Source organism: Stylophora pistillata, chromosome 2, assembly GCF_964205215.1.
Source record: "Stylophora pistillata chromosome 2, jaStyPist1.2, whole genome shotgun sequence".
In the NCBI taxonomy this organism is placed as follows: domain Eukaryota; kingdom Metazoa; phylum Cnidaria; class Anthozoa; order Scleractinia; family Pocilloporidae; genus Stylophora; species Stylophora pistillata.
In genome coordinates this window covers 28600377-28621094 of record NC_142520.1, presented here as the reverse complement: position 1 = coordinate 28621094, position 20718 = coordinate 28600377, and the positions used below count along the sequence as shown (strand labels likewise).

Below are 20718 nucleotides of genomic sequence, written 5' to 3'. Positions count from 1 at the left end.
AATAATATTAAGGGTGACAAGGGTTATGGCTTATAGTCGCACTGGACAGTTGCCACATTACAGCAAATAAGGTGTAAGAAAGGAATACTACAGATAGGATGTGACACAAAATCTATGTAACATTATGGGGACGTGGTCACTTGGTTTCATCAATTAGAACAGTTATTCCTAATCCAAATCCCTGCATGGTGTACTTACACAGAATCTGGGTAACATTGCGGGGACATGGGTAAGCTCTTTGGAGTTTGACAGTTTGTGTTCTTTTCCTTAGGCTTTGTTATTCTGGTATTACATTATATTAACAATGTGCAAACAATCTTGGATATTACATTATATTTAACAATATGAAATCAAGCTTGGAAGGTTGCAAATGCATTTTTGATAAACCAAATTAATAACATGGAAAGAAAAATTCATAGTACTGTAAATGTATAATTGTACCCCTGTAATGCAGCTTACTCAAAACTGGCAATTGTCCAATTGCCTAAAACAATTCCATAACTAAACATGTGGTGAAGATGAGGAAAACGAATATGTATGAATTAGAATGAAAAGTCATTAGTCACTTACCAGTATATGAAGTTGAAACTCTGTTCTTTAGATAATGTGAAAGAACCCCATAACAGCATAAGTGTTGAAGGGTCTAAGCAACTGCATGCATTAGGAGGTGATAAGGATAATAGAGATGCTGATAGAAGTGCAGTAAATGAAGCTGGTGACTTGAGAAGAAAGAAAAAGTGCCAGGATGAAAAGGCAACAGGCAATGGTAAGGCTAGTCAGAAAAGGCAGTAATACTGCAGGTACTGATATAACAAACGTGGTCATTACTACAAGTAAAATTAGTCGCAATTGCTCTCTTAAGGCTAAAATTAATATGAAGTTGAAACTCTGTTCTTTAGATAATGTGAAAGAACCCCATAACAGCATAAGTGTTGAAGGGTCTAAGCAACTGCATGCATTAGGAGGTGATAAGGATAATAGAGATGCTGATAGAAGTGCAGTAAATAAAGCTGGTGACTCGAGAATAAAGAAAAAGTGCCAGGATGAAAAGGCAACAGGGAATGGTAAGGCTAGTCACAAAAGGCAGTTACGGCCATGTACTGATATAACAAACCTGGTCATTACTACAAGTGAAATTAGTTGCAATTGCTCTCTTAAGGCTAAAATTAATAAGTTATTGTGAATATAATAATTAAGGGCCGACAAGGGTATCGTTAGTCACACTGGACAGTTGCCATATTACAGGAACTTAGGTAAAAGCAAGGAATACTACAAATAGGATCTGACACAAAATCTATGTAACATTATGGGGACGTGGTCACTTGGTTTTATCAAGTATTCCAGTTATTCCTAATCCCAGTCCCAGGTGTACTTACACAGAATCTGGGTAACATTGTGGGGACATGGTCAGCTCATTGGATTATGACAGTTTGTGTTCTATTCCTTAGACTTTGTTATTCTGGTATTATGTTATATCAACAATATGAAAACAATCTTGGAAGTTTGCAAATGCATTTTTGAAAAACCAAATGAATAATGTGGAAAGGAAAATACATTTTACTGTAAATTTGTGGTACCCCTTTAAACCAGCTTTCTTAAAACTGTTGGATTATCTTAAACAAATCCATAACTAAACATATGGTGCGGAGTTAAAGATGGCAGATATGTAAGGATTAGTATGAAAAGTCATTGGTCACTTACCAGTATATGAACTTGAAACTGATCTATTATTTAGATAATGTAAAAAGACCCCATGAGAGCACTAGTGTTGAAGAGTCCAAGAAACTGCATGCATCAAGAGGTGATGAGAATGAGAGAGATGCTGATAGAAGTGCAGTAAATGAAGCTGGTGACTTGAGAAGAAAGAAGAAGTGCCAGGATGAAAAGGCAACAGGCAATGGTATGGCTGGTCACAATGGGCAGTTACTGCATGTACTGATATAACAAACCAGGTCATTTATTTACAAGAAGTGCAATTAGCTGGAATTGCTCTTTAAAGGCTAAAATTAATAATTTCTTGTGAATATAATAATATTAAGGGTGACAAGGGTTATGGCTAATAGTCGCACTGGACAGTTGCCACATTACAGCAAATGAGGTGAAAGAAAGGAATACTACAGATAGGATGTGACACAAAATCTATGTAACACTATGGGGACGTGGTCACTTGGTTTCTTCAAGTAGAACAGTTATTCCTAATCCAAATCCCTGCATGGTGTACTTACACAGAATCTGGGTAACATTGCGGGGACATGGTAAGTTCTTTGGAGTTTGACAGTTTGTGTTCTTTTCCTTAGGCTTTGTTATTCTGGTATTACATTATATTAACAATGTGAAAACAATCTTGGATATTACGTTATATTCAACAATATGAAAACAATCTTGGAAGGAAGTTGCTAATGCATTTTTGAAAAACCAAATTAATAACATGGAAAGAAAAATTCATAGTACTGTAAATGTATAATTGTACCCCTGTAATGCAGCTTACTCAAAACTGGCAATTGTCCAATTGCCTAAAACAATTCCATAACTAAACATGTGGTGAAGATGAGGAAAACGAATATGTATGAATTAGAATGAAAAGTCATTAGTCACTTACCAGTATATGAAGTTGAAACTCTGTTCTTTAGATAATGTGAAAGAACCCCATAACAGCATAAGTGTTGAAGGGTCTAAGCAACTGCATGCATTAGGAGGTGATAAGGATAATAGAGATGCTGATAGAAGTGCAGTAAATGAAGCTGGTGACTTGAGAAGAAAGAAAAAGTGCCAGGATGAAAAGGCAACAGGCAATGGTAAGGCTAGTCAGAAAAGGCAGTAATACTGCAGGTACTGATATAACAAACGTGGTCATTACTACAAGTAAAATTAGTCGCAATTGCTCTCTTAAGGCTAAAATTAATAAGTTATTGTGAATATAATAATATTAAGGGCTGACGAGGGTACGGCTAGTCACACTGAACAGTTGCCATATTACAGAAAATTAGGTGAAAGCAAGGAATACTATGGATAGGATCTGACACAAAATCTATCTAACATTATGGGGACGTGGTCACTTGGTTTCATCAAGTAAAACAGTTATTCCTAATCCCAATCCCTAGTGTACTTACACAGAATCTGGGTAACATTGTGGGGACATGGTCAGCTCATTGGATTATGACAGTTTGTGTTCTATTCCTTAGACTTTGTTATTCTGGTATTACGGTATATCAACAATATGAAAACAATCTTGGAAGGTTGCAAATGCATTTTTGAAAAACCAAATGAATAATGTGGAAAGGAAAATACATTGTACTGTAAATTTGTTGTACCCCTTTAAACCAGCTTTCTTAAAACTGTTGGATTATCTCAAACAAATCCATAACTATAAACATAAAAATTATGGTGAGGAGTAACAAGGAAAAATTAATATGTAAGAATTAGTATGAAAAGTTATTAGTCACTTACCAGTATATGAACTTGAAACTCTATTATTTAGATAATGTCAAAAGACCCCATGAGAGCACTAGTGTTGAAGAGTCCAAGAAACTGCATGCATCAAGAGGTGATGAGAATGAGAGAGATGCTGATAGAAGTGCATTAAATGAAGCTGGTGACTGGAGAAGAAAGAAAAAGTGCCAGGATGAAAAGGCAACAGGCAATGGTATGGCTGGTCACAATGGGCAGTTACTGCAAGTACTGATATAACAAACCAGGTCATTTATTTACAAGAAGTGCAATTTGTTGGAATTGCTCTTTAAAAGCTAAAAATAATTATTAATTTCATTGTGAATTTACATAATAATTAAGGGCTGACAAGGGTATGGCTAGTCACACTGGACAGTTGCCACATTACAGCAAATTAGGTGAAAGCAAGGATCTACAGATAGGATCTGACACGAAATCTATGTAACACTATGGGGACGTGGTCGCTTGGTTTCATCAAGTAAAACAGCTATCATAATAAGGGGCAAAACTACTGAATTGTGATTGGTCAAGACAGAGGGCATTAATTTTTTTCTTAATTTTTGTAATTGGGCCGGGCATAATTACTTGAAAATGATTGGCTGAAAATTGCTTAGCAACGGCTGCCAAGGTAAAGAAATTTCTGTTTGTTTTGTAACAATGGCATCCCATTTTTGTGTGAGATAAGTAATCACATGGTTCCTCGTAAAATTGAGGATTAATATCACTTGTGTTTGCGGAAGTTGCAGAATTTGTCCTCGTCGCTGTGCAACTCAGGCAATTTCAGTAACTTCCGAAAATGCGCGTGATATATTAATCCTTAATTTTACTCAGCCCCATGTGATTACCTTTACTTATTCCTAATCCCAACCCCTGGTGTACTTACACAGAATCTGGGTAACACTGTGGGGACACGTAATTACTAAAAGAAGGAATGACCTAAAACCACCCACAACCATCTAAAACCACCTACAACTACCCACAACCACCACCCACAACCATCTAAAACCACCTAGAACCTACTACAACCACCTAGAACCTACTACAACCACCTTCAGAATACTATTGTGTGACAATTTGTAACAATTTAAATGCACACCGGAAATGTTCATTTACTTCATTGCAGGGTCATCTCACAGTAGCTCACTGTAGATCATTGTAGGTCGTTATAGGCCATTCCTTGTTTTAGTAACTACGTGTAAAAAATTCTCTTCTTTTCCCTGGTCATGACATGCGAGACATGCGAGACATGTGACAACATTTTTGGTGTGCATTTACATTGTCACAAATTGTCACACAATAGTATTCTGAAGGTGGTTGTAGGTGGTTGTAGGTGCTGGTTGTGGGTGGTTGTAGTTTTGTCCTTTAAGACGCAAGAGAGCAAGATAGGGAGTCTGAGTCCAGTAAGCTTCTTTGAACGCAAACTTTAATTACTTGAGAGGCAGGTTACGTTTAGAGCTAACGATATAACAACAACATGACAACGACTCACTATCTCAATGTTCACTCATGTAACTTGTGAACTAGATTGGAATGTCCGAAGTGATTACATAATCAGTCCAGAAAGTTACATAACATTTGAAGATTACATAACCTTTAAGGGCTACATAAGAAAGATCAGCTGACCGACATTCAAAAACGGTCTTAGCTTGTCAAAGAGAAAAGTAAATGTTGACTTCCGGAAGGCCGTTTCTACATTATCGTAACAGTTGTAGGTGGTTTTAGATGGTTGTAGGTGGTTGTGAGTGGTTTTAGGTCATTTCTTCTTTTAGTAATACGTGTGGGGACATGGTTATTGGGCTGTACACTTTGGATATGATAGTAAAATTTTGTTGTGTTCCAAATTCTTCTTAAACAAAATTAATGTGGTTATAACATTGTGGGAAAATTATATGTTCTTGTATCTAAGTCATGACAATTTCTGTTCTTTTGCAAATGTATTTTTGAAAAACCAAATCAAATACATGGCACTGTAAATTTATTGAACCTTTGTAAACTAGTTTACTCAAAACTGGCAAGTGTCAGATTGTGTTAAACAATTCCATAACAAAACATGTGGTGAAGAGTAAGAAGCGGAATATGTATTAATTAAAATGAAAAGTTAGTAGTCACTTACCAGTATATAAACTTGAAACTTTATTGTTTAGATAATGTGCATGATAGGACCTCACAACAGCACTAGTGTTGAAGAGTCAAAGAAACTGCATGCGTCTCAGACCAGTGCCAAAGTGTTAAGGCTGCAATATTTTTCTCAACATGTGCTGCACAAAATATACATTGGTTTACAGTACACTATAAACCATAAATGTAATGGGGTGAAAATATGTATTTGTAATTATAAATTAATTAATTCAGTCATTGATTATTAATATATTTATTCAAATAGCTGAAATCATAATGCAGTTAATTGCCCACACACATGAGTATATTCTGTGGCCACCTCTAGAATTCTTTGCAAATGTATTATCTACATGTACATGTTCTTTGTTGCATCATTAGGGATACCAATACCCCTGGCATCATTGTATGGTCACCCAGCTGAGGTGAGATATGACGCTTATTTGCAAAGCTGTAATAAATACTTGCAGGAACATAGATTATTAATTGAATGCATAATTTTTTTTTTGACTCTATACTATTGAAGTTAAAGGGAAATAAAGAATCATGCTCACAAAACTACATGGGTACGACTGTTACAGATGATGTTATGTGTTTGAAGTGAATGCAGATGTAAATCAACAAGTATCGGAAAAACGATTGTTTTTGTACTTAATGTTTAGTGAACATGTTTGCTGCTGCTGCATTACACTGTAAATGTTGAAGTTTAAATGTTTTCTACTTCTAGAAGTAATAGTAATATAAGTATTATGTACATGTCATTTTTACTGTGGCCAGGCTTCCTTCCTTTTTCAAAATAAAATTCATTTTTGGCTTTATTTTCTTCAACCAGAAGGTACCAGGTGAAATGTCAACTGACACAGACTTTGTTCCTGCTAGCTCAGAAGAAACTACCCAAGATCTTTTTGTGCCAGGTAAAAGCAACCTTTAAATTGATTAATTTGGATATAATTATCAACAAAGTTGAAATGGTAAATTGGCCACCGTAATGATTACAAAAGCTGACGTTTCGAGCGTTAGCCCTTCATCGGAGCGAATAGAGGAACTGTGGGTTTTGTGTGCTTTTAAAGGCAGAAAATGGAGCTACGCTATTGGTGGGAGCATGGCAACGAGAAAAACATGAATAAATTAGTGGAATGAAAAGCATTCGTTGATCCCTGTGGGATTTAGACTGCCGGTTTGAAAGATGAGCTTTTGTTCAAGATTTTTACGGCTTTCCGTGCCACCTATGTGCAAGGAAAGACCGCAGATTGCCATATGTTGCTTAGAATGATTAGGTAAATTAAAATGTCTAGCGACTGGTTTGGATATGTCCTTGTCATTCCTTTCCACGTCTCGAAGGTGTTCTCGGAATCGGTCACCTAGTCTAATCTGCCTGTTTAGCCAATGTATAAAAAAGATATACATCGGCGAAACAGGCAGAAGACTAGGTGACCGATTCCGAGAACACCTTCGAGACGTGGAAAGGAATGACAAGGACACATCGAAACCAGTCGCTAGACATTTTAATTTACCTAATCATTCTTAGCAACATATGGCAATCTTCGGTCTTTCCTTGCACTTAGGTGGCACGGAAAGCCGTAAAAATCTTGAACAAAAGCTAATCTTTCAAACTGGCAGTCTAAATCCCACAGGGATCAACAAACGCTTTTCATTCCACTAATTTATTCATGTTTTTCTCGTTGCCATGCTCCCACCAGTAACGTAGCTCCATTTTCTGCCTTTAAAAGCACACACAACCCACAATTTCTCTATTCACTCCGACGAAGGGCTAACGCTCGAAACGTCAGCTTTTGTAATCATTACGGTGGCCAATTTACCATTTCAACTTTGTTGATATATCCAAATTATTTCGTTACTCCCACCGACACAGCCCCAAACAGTTTCTTTTGAAACTATCAGCCTTTATTCATTTAAATTGATTACACCAAGTTCAAATTAGGCTTTGGGGAAGATTAGGGTTGTTATAGGTACACTGTAGTTTAGCTGTTATACATGTTTGTATAGCTATTTGTTGTCTCACTGTCTTGTATCTCGCCAGTGTTTGTAAATTGAGGAAGTCAAAAATTGTGCCTTACAAACGAAATGTTCTGTGGCTTCAGCAGGCCTTAAAACAGCATATACAGTTTGATTAACTGTAGAAAATGCTGTTGATATTATTTTTAAAGGGTTACAGAAACAACAGCTCTATACTTATAATTGCATTTGAGGAACTCTGAAACTATGGGTAATCAAAATTGGCAATTTCATGTATGTTTGTGAAATTATTTCCTAACTTCACAATTGTACCATTTGCATGGTTACCTTTTAATATCATGGGTGACAAATTATGCTTGCAATCCTGTTTTTTTTTAAACTTGTTTATATTGTATCAAGGCAGCATTATTAGCCATAGTAATTGTATGATTCCACTTGTGAAATAAATTATGGAGGAATTTGTCACCCACAATATTATACAGTAAAGCGATCATTAGGTCAAAGGAAAAATGATTTGTAACCATTGTTTTGTTGTGTTGACTGCCACTAGAAGCTCCAAACTATGCTATCGAAATGGTGTGTCTGTCTGTAAACGTAACATGAATTACCTTCAGCCAATAACAATCAATATGACCTATGTGCCATACATCGTTTTTGCTGGTTAATTTCCTTGTTTCTATAACATCTGCAATCAAGAAACGTCACTGCAACGTTTCAACTTCTTCTGCACTGTTGCATAACTTTGTCCTGTGTATAAGTAGTCCACACAATTGTACCCTATATCTATGGGTACCTATTTGTCTGTGTGTGTTTGTGTGTGTGCATGTGTGCAAGTGTTATGATTGTCAACTTCTCTGTTCAAGCTTGATTCTTTTTCAGGCCTAGTTGCAATAGACTCATTGCACTTATAACTCATTGCACTTATAACTGCAAGAATCACATAATTTCATCATTTGTCACTGCAGTGTAACATATGATTATTTCATAAGACGCATTCAAAATGGGCATTATTGCATGGTTTGCACAGGCCTGGAATACTCCTTGAAAAACTGCTAGGTCCTTGAAAACTCCTTGAAAATGGTTTTCTCCTTGAAAACTCCTTAAATTTGAAGAAGGAGTGCTTGAATTTTATGAAAAAGGTCTTGAAGACTTGATAATACAGCAAATCAAGCTCATTTTAACATCAAAAGGTTGCATTAATATCTAGCATCAGTTGAGAAAATTAATGGGTTTATAGTCTCTTTGAAAATGGCTAAGGTTTTTATAGCAGGACAATTTAGTGTTTCTTATTCAAAGTTTTCAACCATGCCTTTAATGGCTTTTTCCCAGTTGTCTTGTGTAGCCCCCCTCTTAACAGGTAAAGCCATGAGGGAAATGTAGCTTGAAGCATGAAATGTATTAACTTTGGTCCTTCTTAAACGAATTGTGAAGATTGCAAAGGAAATAGCTGTTTTCGTTTGGTTGAAAGACATTATTTGCACTTTGAGGTATTGCTTTTTTGGAGCGACTGTGGAAAATATTTAAATTGTGCCTGTTTAAATGGACTCCTTGAATGTTGTTAAAAGTCCTGGAAAAGTCCTTCAATAATAAGTTATCAAACCTGTATGAACCATGTATTGGCAAATAATGCACTCCCATTGGCCATTGAGATTCAAGGATTTTGTCGAATGCATGAAATTGGAATGTTAAAGGGACTTACTACATACTGTAGCATATTGGTTGCACATTTGTGCTGCTGTCAATTTTTCCTTATGAATTTTTTCTGACTTGGGTACCAGGCCACCTGTCTCAATTAGCCCATGTAGTTATTACAGGCTGCCTTTACCCTTGAATTGTATTATAAGTCTTGTAAGTGAATTGCTGTTGTTATGGTTCCTTCATTGTGTCTGCACAGTAAAAAGTAATATTCGTCATTTGCCAAGAAGATTATTATAAGCAAATCAATAGTGGGAAAAATATCAGTTACCTGTACCAATAATTTATATCAACTCACTTGAAACTCTATTAGATAATGTGAAGCAACCCTATAGCAGCACTAGTGATGAAGAGTCTGAGGAACTGTATGCATCAAAAGGGAAGAAATGGAGGAGAATAGCCTTGGGTATGGAGTCAGACACTTGTGATAAGGACAAGGGAGATACTGATAGAAGTGCATGGAAGGAAGCCAGTGACCCAGGCAAAAAGAAAAAGTGCCAGGGTCGAAAAGCAACAGGCAAGGGTAAGACTGGTCACAAAGGGCAGTCACTGTCCAGGTCATTACAAGGAGTGAAATTAGTAGGAATTGTTTTCTTGTAGGATAAAACTATAAATTTATTGTGGATATACATTGTAGTAATTAAGGGTTGTCAAGGGTAAGGCTAGTCGTACTGGACAGTTGCCAGACTACAACAAGGTGAAAGCAAGGAATGTGTACACTAACCATCTGTTTCTTAACTGTGTATTGTTTCAAAGTTTGGGTAATGCTGTTATAGAAAAATTAATTTTTTTGACATGTTTGTTTACATGGCTTACTATCTTGTTTGTGTTAACAAAGATGCAGCTTTACTTACAGCTTTCTGCTGTTACATCGGGGACATGACCACTTGGTTGCATTATGTAAGACAAGTATTAATACACAATCCCAATTCCTGGTGCACTGACATAATATCTTTGTAACATTGTGGGGACAAGGTCATTTGGTAGCATTATAAATGTGGGTTATTGACCAAGTGTGAGGTTGGATAGGGGGATATTGGTCAAGTTCTTTTTTTCATGTGTGTTATGGACCTCGCCCTTCAGGCTCGGTCCACAACACGCATGAAAAGAAGATCAATATCCCCCTATCCGGACCGAGCAAGCTTGGTCAATAAAATAATGATGCTGCTGCAAATAATAGCATTATTTCTAAATATAACTTTGATATAACGTGCCCTCTGATTGGCTAAAAAGTTATGTTTAACCAGAGTATAAAACAAGAAAAACGTGTTACATAGTTTTGAGAAGGAGTTGTTCGGCTGGCCGTGTGGCAAAAACAAAGGAACATAGCAATACAGACAGCTGAAATTGAGTGAAATCGATTAATTGACAGACAAGCGATATTTTTACCAATTGGACTGTGGAAAGGCCTAACAAAATATATCTGGGCAAGATACGAGCGGTGTTGAAGCTATTCAATGGTCGCTGGAGGGGCCGGCAGTTTACAGCTCCTCTTTGTGCTATCTACTAAAGAAAACAAATTTGCTCAGACATTCCAAGAAGGAAAAAATCTCAGAACGTTCACAAAAGGAGGAAGTTTTCGATCATTAACCAAGGGGAAAATTAAGCTTGAACTTATTTACGACATGAACAAGTCTTGGGGAAGCCACATTTCTCGCCGTTTGCTCAACAAATGGCCATGCCTCAGGTTTTTAAGATAGCCAGCTAAAAAGTTGATTTCAAGAATCTTTTAAGGTGAGAAAAATTTGAAAAGGCTAAATTTCTTTTATCCCATTCACGTCTGAAAATTGTTGCTGTGTAGCTTAAACTAATTTGGGAAACTTGTTTACAAACAGCAAACAGCTTGCAAGAAAGCCACCTTGCTCCACTAAACCATGATCTCTCAGAAAATTTCAAAACTTTTTCAGCTGAATACATGAAAAAAAATAGTACCATCTTTTGTCTTTGTCATCTTGTTAGGAAAAATTTTGTTATCTTGCTTTAATTTCTTGTTTTGTAAACATGTGTTGCCAGTTTTGTCGGTAATAGGCTGTATGCTGCTCGGTTTGAAATGTCCTTGTGGTTATATTATAAAGCAAATAAAGAAACCTTTTGCCATGCATTATACTGTCATAAAACACTCCAGTCATTTGAGAACACTTGGGAAATTTTAAAAAAATTATCTCGTGTTCTCAAATGCCCATTGTGTTTTATGACAGTCTTCTTTATTATTTTGTTGTCAGGCAGCTGTCCTCCATACAAGGTCCAGATCTGCCGTACAAGGTCCAGATGAAAAACTCTGGACCTCTCGGGAACCAATCATTTTACTACATTTAACTGAGGACCAGTGCGCTATATAATAAAGGATAGTTATTCCTAATCCTTCCTGATTTACTGACACAATATCTCTGTAACATTGTGGGGACATGGTCATTTGGCTGCATACTTTGTGTAAGATAGTAATTGTTATGTTCGCAATCCTTCCTGATATACAGTACTCTGACACAACATCTGGTTAACTTTGTGGGGACATCACTGGCTCTTTGAGTATCAACAGTTTCTGTTCTTTTGCTGAGATTTTCTGATTCTATTATTTCATTATATCCACAATATAAAAACAATCTTAGCATTTTGCAAATGCACTGGAGAAAATCCAAATCAATAACAGGGAAAAAAGACAGGATTGTGCTGTAAATTTATTTTACCCTTGGAAACCAGCTTACTTAAAATTGGCAAGTATCAGATAACTTAAAACAATAACTACAGCTGTAAACACACTGTGAAGAGTAAGAAGGCATATAAATTATGTATCAATAACAACTAAAAGTCAGTAGTCACTTATGAGTATATCAACTTGCTTGAAATTAACTCTACCAGATAATGGAAAACGACCCCATAACAGCTCTAGTGATGAAGAGTCTGAGAAACTGCATGCATCAAGAAGGAAGAAATGGAGGAGAAAAGCCTTGGTTATGGAATCAGACACTGGTGATGAGGATGACAGAGAAACTGATAGAAGTGCATTAAAGGAAGCCATTAACTCAAGAAAAAAGAAGTGCCAGGATCAAAAAGCAAAAGGCAAGGGTAAGGCTGGTCACAAAGGGAAGTTACTGTACTTATGTAACAAACCAGTTCCTTGCAAAGAGTGAAATTTATAGTAGGGATTGTTTTTTGTAGGCTAAAACTATTCTGTAATGTCTTGGATGAAGTAACACTCTCTGTGTGTGACCTTGCGTGGTACATTTTCTACTTGTTTTCATTACTAAAATATAAAGATAGTTATACATTTTGCATTTATACATAGTATGGGTTACAAATTCGTTTTGCACTTCTCTTGTTTGCATTATGGAAGATAGTTTCACATTTTATCTTCTACTGTAGCAAATAATCAAGGTAACATTTTGTGGATATGTTCACTAGTTATCCTTAAAGACAAAAGTTACATCCTTTTTTATTACGACTCCAAATCCATAGATGTCCTTTTGGGAATATACTGTAGCATATTGGTCACTTAGTTCAGTGATTTCAAAAGTACTCAGTGCCCAATGGAAATTACCAGCTACTGTAGTTCAAGTGTTTGCCCCAAGTTAATATTAAGCAATAGCACATCTAATTTTAATTTTTTATAAATGAATTTTTATCTTTCTGAATATTTTTAATCTATCCTGCTACTTCTATTATAGAATTTTGTAATTATTTATATATTTATTTATTTATCAGTTTTTTGTAATGCTGTATAATCTAGTTAGAGGGCCACAGTGAGGTTTGTCAGCTATACAGCTGTTATGTGTCCCCCTCTATAAATAAAATCCTTACTTACTTACTAAGTACTTTCATGCCCATTCTTCTGATAGCATCTCTTATCATCACAAGAGGAGCTTAACCCAAAACCCTAAAAATTGTCTAACCCTAACTTTTTACCTGATTTTAACTGAACTAGAGCTATGTAGTTGTTTCATGCCAAAAAAGTGTATTTTCCACAAAAGTCTTGGTGCTTTGTTTTAATAATGCTCCGGCTACTTTTCAGTTGGAGCCTCCTATTTTTTTTCATTTTGGAAAATCCTGACACAAAGTTGTTATCATGAAAGACATTAATTTTTATTCATTGGTGCAAGCTTTCTACACAATACCTGGGAGGCAGACATACAAGAAAATTAATGTTAATGTAATTTACTTTGGATGAACATCATCCTTATAGGTCCTTCACTGTATATCCGCTCAATAAACGATTTTTTTATTATTATTGGCAATTTATGCTTGTAAATAGATAAACCGAATCACTAACAACTAAAAGTCATTAGTCACTTACCAGTACTGTATATTAACTAACTTGAATCTCTATTAGATAATGTGAAACGACCCTATAATAGCACAAGTGATGAAGATTCCGAGGAACTGCATGCATTAACAGGGAGGAAATGGGGGAGAAAAGCCTCGGTTATGGAATCAGGCACTGATGATGAGGATGAGGGAGATACTGATAGAAGTGCATTAAAGGAAGCCAGTAACTCAAGAAAAAAGAATTGCCAGGATTGAAAAGCAACAGGCAAGGGTAAGGCTGGTCATAAATGGCAGTTACTATCAGTAATGAAATAACAAATCAGGTCATTACAAGGGGTAAAATTCATGGAAATGTTTTTTTGTAGGCTGTGTATGGTACATGGAGGAAGTAATACTGTTTGGTTGTTGCTGTTTTCCAATCATTTGTGTGGCCTTGTATGGGGAGTTGTATGTGTGGCCTTGTATAGCCAAACCTAAGTTATGCAAAATCTGCATATCATTGTGGGGATGTCTCTACATCTTGTTTGCATTACGAAGATAGTTGCACATTAACATATTTCCACTGTCACACCGAGTGACATTGTTTGGACACGCACACTTGTTTGCATCAAACTATAATAGGTAATAATGCTGTTACAAAAAAATGTGTGACATTCTGGGGACATGTTCACTTGTTTGGGTCACGACAGATACATGTACATCTGGCTGTACATTCTGCTGTTACACAACATCTGCATGGTATTCTGGGTAAATGGTCACATGCACAGTATACATTCCTGGTGTTATATAGATACATGGCGTTACAAGTCATTTGGTCAATTGCAAACATCAGTATTAAAATAAGGAGGCAAAAACATACACGAGTAAGAGGGAAAGAGAGAAGTAATAAGTTATTTTACTTGAAATATACCAAATTCAAACTCTTTTAGATTTGAAAGAACTCCATAACAGAACTAGCCGGAATAAGTGTTTGGAAGTATATGTACCTGCATCAACAGAGACAAAGCAAAGAACAAAATCCTTAATGTTGGAATCAAAGACTGGAAGTAATCAGGTGCAAGATCAAAAGGTAGCAGATGAAGGTAAGGCTAGTCAAAGGAAAATAATATCATTCTATTAAAGTTACTTTGAGTAATCATTCCAGGGAAAAAAAATCAAGTCAGGAAACAAAGATACCACAATGAACCTGCCTGACGTCAGCTCAAAATGAAATTCAAATTATTGTAAAATTATTTAAACTTACTTTGATTCTCATTGACCATGTATTTTAAGCGTGATTAATGTCAGGAGGCTTTCTTTGAATTACATTATTGATGTACTGGTTTAATTTTATCCTTGGTTAAAATTTTATTTTATTTTGTTTTGGGTAATTTAATGATAATGATACATATGATGCACGATCCTCGCAGTAGATAGCGCTATTTAAGCAATAGCGAAAATCAGACCTGAAAAAAATCAGGCCTGTACGGGATTCGAACCACTGACCTCTGCAATACTAGTGCAGCGCTCTACCAATTTTTTTCAGGTCTGATTTTCGCTATTGCTTAAATAGCGCTATCTACTGCGAGGATCGTGCATCATACGTATCTAATACCGCAGTTCAAAATATATGAACTTCATATATTTCATTGTATCTGATTTATCACTTTCACGGGTTTATTACGAATCAACTTAACGGCCTGCTCCCAGTTGGCTTGTTAGCTCAATTGGTAGAGCGCTGCACTAGTATCGCAGAGGTCAGTGGTTCGAATCCCGTACAGGCCTGATTTTTTTCAGGTCTGATTTCGCTATTGCTTAAATAGCGCTATCTACTGCGTGGATCGTGCATCATAATAGGGAGTTTAAGCAAATCACTACGGCTGGCGCTGCTACGGCTATCGTGGTTGACGAGGCTTGGGGAGAGCACGTCGCCGTAGCTCGCCAACATTCAACTTTAAGCAACGCGAACTACAAACCTAGTACGGCTGAGAAGTTTAAAACCATTAAGCGTCTTCGCGGCAGTTTTTGCACGTCTAAAAACTGAAAATGACCTCGTTCAAAGAGACGAGGGATTCCAACGTTTGGAAAAAAAAAATTGTAAGCGATCCTGTGAACAGTGAATGAGTGAATTAAAATATTTAAGCTTACGTGTTGTAAAATTGCCAGTTTTGAGCTTATAAACACCAAACCAAAGTTTCTACACGGTCCTTCATAACCCTCGTCATTCCCCGGCTTCAGCTATTTGAGTTTCAAGTAGTCTTTGAGGTTTGAAAAGGAAAAGTTAGACTTTCTACTTACGCATTTCTCCTTGCGTTCGGTGCGTTCTCCATGTGCACACTGCTTCGATCCTTCGACAAACCCGGCTGCATAAATAAAGGCAGATTCACTCGGTAAGGGACAGCAAGCTTGATAAATATTCACGATAAGCTATTTTTAAAGATGTTAAGTGTATTTCAATAGTTAAAGTTGCTCAGGAGAATGTATAAAGCGAAGAAAGAAGCGAGATAAGTTCACGTACCACAGACTACGCCGAAACCATCCCACTCGCGTAGAAGGATTTCCCGCTACGGCTGGAAGGGAACCACTGACATGCGTAATGACTCGTTTCTGGACAATTTTACTTCCGGTAGCCGTAGCAGCGCCTGCTGTAGTGATTTGCTTAAACTCCCTAATTATGTATCTAATACCGCAGTTCAAAATATATGAACTTCATATATTTCATTGTATCTTAATGATAATGAGTTTGGAACAAAGAAAATAAAATTTGAACCAGGGACAAAATTGAACCACAACATTGATATTGTGAATTGAAGTTGATACTTAAGGTACTAAACAACTTAATGCAAATTACCCCCCCCCCTCTCACCATCCCCCCCCCACCCCACACACACACACACACACACTTAATTTGCAACAAAAAGAAAGCAGCTTTAGGAACTTTAATCTGTTATCGCCATGGCCACTGAATAGGCCATAAATTTTAGCTCTGTTATTGATTTCTGTTGATGTTAAATGTGTCACATGGTTGTTTTGCAGTGGTAATAACCTGTGTAAAGAAGAAGGAGGGCAATGCTAGGGTCTATGACAAACGGCAAGCCTGCTTTTTCTGTGAGAAGCTATATGCAAAAATTTCTCGCCATTTGGAACGTCAACACAGTGATGAATCAGAGGTAGCCAAAGCATTTGCACATCCACGCAGCTCAAAAGAACGAAAGAAAGCTCTTGAAAAGTTACGTCTCCAAGGCAATTTCCATCACAACTTACGTGTGTTGGAGTCGAAAAGTGGACAGCTTATCGTTATGCGAAGACCAGAAGGGGAAGAGGAATGTTCTCAGGATGACTTTCTGCCTTGCCCTGACTGTCTGGGCTTTTTGAAGAGAAAAGACCTTTGGAGGCATGTTAAAGTCTGCAACTTCAGAAGTACTGGTAGTCACGTGGATGATGATGAAGGTGATGACATGAAGTATCAAAGGCTTCAGACTAAGAGTAAATTGCTCGTCTTGCCATCAATATGCCCTGGTAAGAGCTCACTGTTCCAAGATGTTGTGGCCTCCATGAGATCAGATGATATAACTCTTGTAGCTCGGAATGATTTAGTTATTTCTGCTCTTGGAACCATGATGGTAGAAAAGCTTGGCACAAAGAGATCTCACGACATTTCACAAAAGATGCGACACCTTGCTCGTCTACTAATATCACTTAGGGAGACAGAAGACAATGATAGTGCCAACCTGTCGCAGTTTCTTCGTCCCAGTAAGTTTGATGCTATTGTGAAGAGTGTGATGCAGATTTCTAAGTTTGATGTAAAGAGAGGTGAAAAGGAAGTCGGAACACCCTCCTTGGCTTTGCATATTGGTCACTCATTGAAGAAATGTGTTGCTTTTGTTCGTGGGAAAGCACTCCGGGAGAAAGACAAAGGTGTACTGGAAGATGTTGAACACTTTGAGAAACTAATGGAAGCAGAGTGGAATTACCGTGTTAGCCATCACTCTGTAACCACTCTGAATGATAGGAAACATAATCAGCCTGATCTTCTACCTGTCACCAGTGACCTTCAGAAGTTAAAGGAGTTCATCACATCAAAGATCATTGCACTCACCAAGCAACTGCAAGGCACAAACAAACCACTTCTACAAAGCTGGCGAGACCTAAGTGAATTTGTGCTCAACAGATTGATACTTTTCAACAAACGGAGAGGAGGAGAAACAGCTAAACTTTATCTGGAGACTTACATCAATCGTCCTGACTGGAGGAAAAACACAAATCAAGATGTTGTAGCATCTCTCAATGGCATTGAACAGCACTTGCTTAAAAGGTATGATTATTTCTTTTATGACTCTATTATATGAACACCGGTGAAATACCGGGCAAGCTTCCACACATGATGATGTCTTCACATGTGAAGATACACTGTATAAATAAAATTATTGTATCTTCACAGTGTGAAGATAGCATTGTCCAGATTGTCACTAATGCTGAATACGAAATCTAACTTTTGGCAGGGAAAGGCAACAATTTGGTATTCAATTGGTGTTTATACAATAAATAGAATGCGCTCACTCTTGAAATATGTGTCAACACTTGAAGCAAAATTTTGTATCTCTGCGTGCCCGTGTAATATCCTCTATTTAGATTATGACTGTTTTGTTAGAGTACATGATTTCTTGAAGTGCTTTACTCCATCTTTCCATTCAACTCCATTCTCTTTGCTATCTGCATGTAGCCATAATTTAAAAAATTAAGTTACCACTGTCCATGAAGTTGCCTCACTGAATCTTGAAGAATTCATTAAAATTAATTTGTGTACAATATTTTACATATGCCCTTTAAGTTTTCTATTTTCCCTATTCACTATTCTCCTTAGCCTGTTTATTTCCCAGAGAGTGGAGAGTGTTTATACGAGTAAGAAGGAGGAAAGGAGGAAGAAAACATTGACAATGTCTTTGAACTACAAAGAGTTCATGTTATTTATTATCATTATGGCCTCAAATTGCGTATGAAACACTTTGCACACCTTTGGTAATTTTCATTCATTTACTTTATTTTTCTTTCTAGGCTCGATATGGTTGAAATTAAGGGGAAGAGGGGCCGGAAGGTGCCACTTCTTTTAACAGAGGAGGTTAAACAAGCAATGGATGTGTTGGTGGAAACGCGAAGTGAGGTTGGCATCAATCCACAAAACCCCTACCTATTTGCAACAACTGGAAATGGTTCTTTGGGTCATTTAAGACCATGGGAGTGTATGAGAAAGGTCGTTACAAGTGATGAGTTGAAGCTCGAAAAACCTGAAGCTGTGACAAGTACAAGGCTTCGAAAATATGTGGCTACTGTATCACAAATCTTAGACCTTCAAGAAAATATGGTGCATTTAAGAACGGTTGGCTAATAGACAGTGGTCAATCGTTAAGGATTGCATAAGTAATATCAATTCTCAAGCAAATACTCTGCAAGAAAACAACTGGATGTTAAAAGCTGTACAGTACAAAGTAACAGAATGTTTATCTTAGTCAATTGTTAAGGATCACTTAAGGAATATCATTTTCTCAAGCAATAGATAGAAATAGATTTGAGTTTTTGAACTGTCAGCGTAGGCATAACTAACTGATTGTATTAATTTTGAAACACGCCATATCAAAGTTATTTTTGTGGAAAGTTATTGTGTCTTCTCTACAGGAAGACCCCGCTCTACAGACACCGCTTAATATGGACACTTCCGTTTGTCCCAACGAAAAGCTCATATATTTTCTCTTAAATTAACCCGCTTAATACGGACACCGGTTAATACGGACAACGGACACTTTCCTGTGTCCTGAGTCACAACCTCATGCATCGTCAACCTCGCTATACGGACACTGGCTATGTGCGCAACGGTCTATTCTAATTGTTACGATTGTATCGTAAGCAAATATGGTTCAGTCAACAAACAAACAGCAGCAAAGAAGCATGACATTTTAAGTGTAAAGAAGTGTCACGGCCTTTTTCAAGTATAGTAATTTCATTTCTTGTGTTTCAAGAACAATACTCATTAAAACTAATTTTAGGTTTCCATATATTACATGAACTTCTTACAGTTCCAGTTAAAAATGAAACTGTTTTCTCGGAGAAGTAATTGATTTAGTCTTTATTGAAAGGTCGTATGTCGGTGACGTTTTTTCTTACGGTCCGCTTTATATGGTATGTCTATTTAGTGTCATTAACCTGGATCAGCTGTACTTTGAAACTGCGGGATAAAAAAACAACAGTTTGCTGAAACAGTGTGATTGTCCCCACAGAGTACATGTAGTATTCAATATGTTTGAAAAATCGTGACCCAAAATATCCTATCTGAGAGGGTAGATGAAAGGCCCAAACCTTGCTGGTGGTCAATCCCATCTTTTAAAATAAAATTATATATGGGTCCACATAATGTTGATGTTAAAACTGAGATTTGAAAATGTCCCCACAAGCACAATGGGTATTTGTCCCCACAGGGAAGGATTGAAATTTTTAAAGATGTCATGTGTCGGGAGAAACGTTCGCGAGGAGTACTTTGAAATGCACATATCTTTATTTACCTACCTGACGGGGAAATGGGTGTCCCCAGAATGCAGGCATACATACATGGTCCTCACAAGTGAGCATTGGTATGTATGTATGTATGTATGTAAGTATGTATGTATGTATGTATGTATGTATGTATGTATGTATGTATGTATGTATACTATACAAAAATTATCAGATATTGTCATAGTGATTACTTCACACAAGTCAGTCTTTTTGATCTCCCATATCTTTAAATCTAAGATTATATTCTGGGTTAACTTTATAACATATCCATTTTGAAATCCATTGACAATGTGCTCCTTATAATCCGATTGGCTTTCACTGGTGTGCTTTAATCACAAATTCTACACTTTATTTCCCATTTTTTTCCCAGTCAGTGAGACAGCTTTGCTAAAACACAACTAATCAAATTTAAAGGCTTGTTTGAAGAAATCAATCAAATTGCAGGAGAATGAGACAACTTCCCAGACAGTTTACAAACCAGTTCAACCCACTGAATCAATAAAATACTTGTATAAACTAAAAAAATTGAATTGAGCTAAGTAAATTTGCAGTTTTCAAGAAAGATGTAATAAAGTGGCAATTGAACCTCATGAAGTGCAATTTTGGTCTGATTTCAAATCAAACTTGTGCTTTAGACCAGATTGTACTCCAATCAATTACCATTATTAATAAAGAGGACAATATAGACACAGATGTATA

General features: G+C 36.8%; 1 protein-coding gene and 1 pseudogene across 2 annotated transcripts in view; one reads left to right on the top strand and one right to left on the bottom strand.

The window, feature by feature from the left end:
• The window catches only part of LOC148738202 (uncharacterized), a 68016-nt pseudogene that overhangs the window by 42244 nt on the left and 5054 nt on the right, over positions 1 to 20718 (bottom strand). The window lies entirely within an intron of this gene.
• On the top strand, positions 398 to 19523 carry LOC111345044 (uncharacterized). The gene is made up of 13 exons (XM_088747861.1): positions 398 to 766; positions 900 to 1064; positions 1736 to 1900; positions 2631 to 2795; positions 3479 to 3643; positions 5944 to 5987; positions 6395 to 6476; positions 9548 to 9757; positions 12091 to 12297; positions 13559 to 13747; positions 14424 to 14576; positions 16510 to 17788; positions 18529 to 19523. Exons 1-13 carry the CDS (start codon positions 577 to 579, stop codon positions 18857 to 18859), a joined length of 3345 nt encoding a protein of 1114 aa, XP_088603987.1. The 5' UTR covers positions 398 to 576; the 3' UTR covers positions 18860 to 19523.

Excerpts from the sequence above, each read along its gene's own strand:
- LOC111345044 (XM_088747861.1), top strand. The coding sequence starts at position 577 with ATGAAGTTGAAACTCTGTTCTTTAGATAATGTGAAAGAACCCCATAAC. Across the intron at positions 2,796-3,478 it reads TGAAAAGGCAACAGGCAATG|ATAATGTCAAAAGACCCCAT; the intron begins GTAAGGCTAGTC and ends TCTATTATTTAG. Across the intron at positions 12,298-13,558 it reads TCAAAAAGCAAAAGGCAAGG|ATAATGTGAAACGACCCTAT; the intron begins GTAAGGCTGGTC and ends AATCTCTATTAG.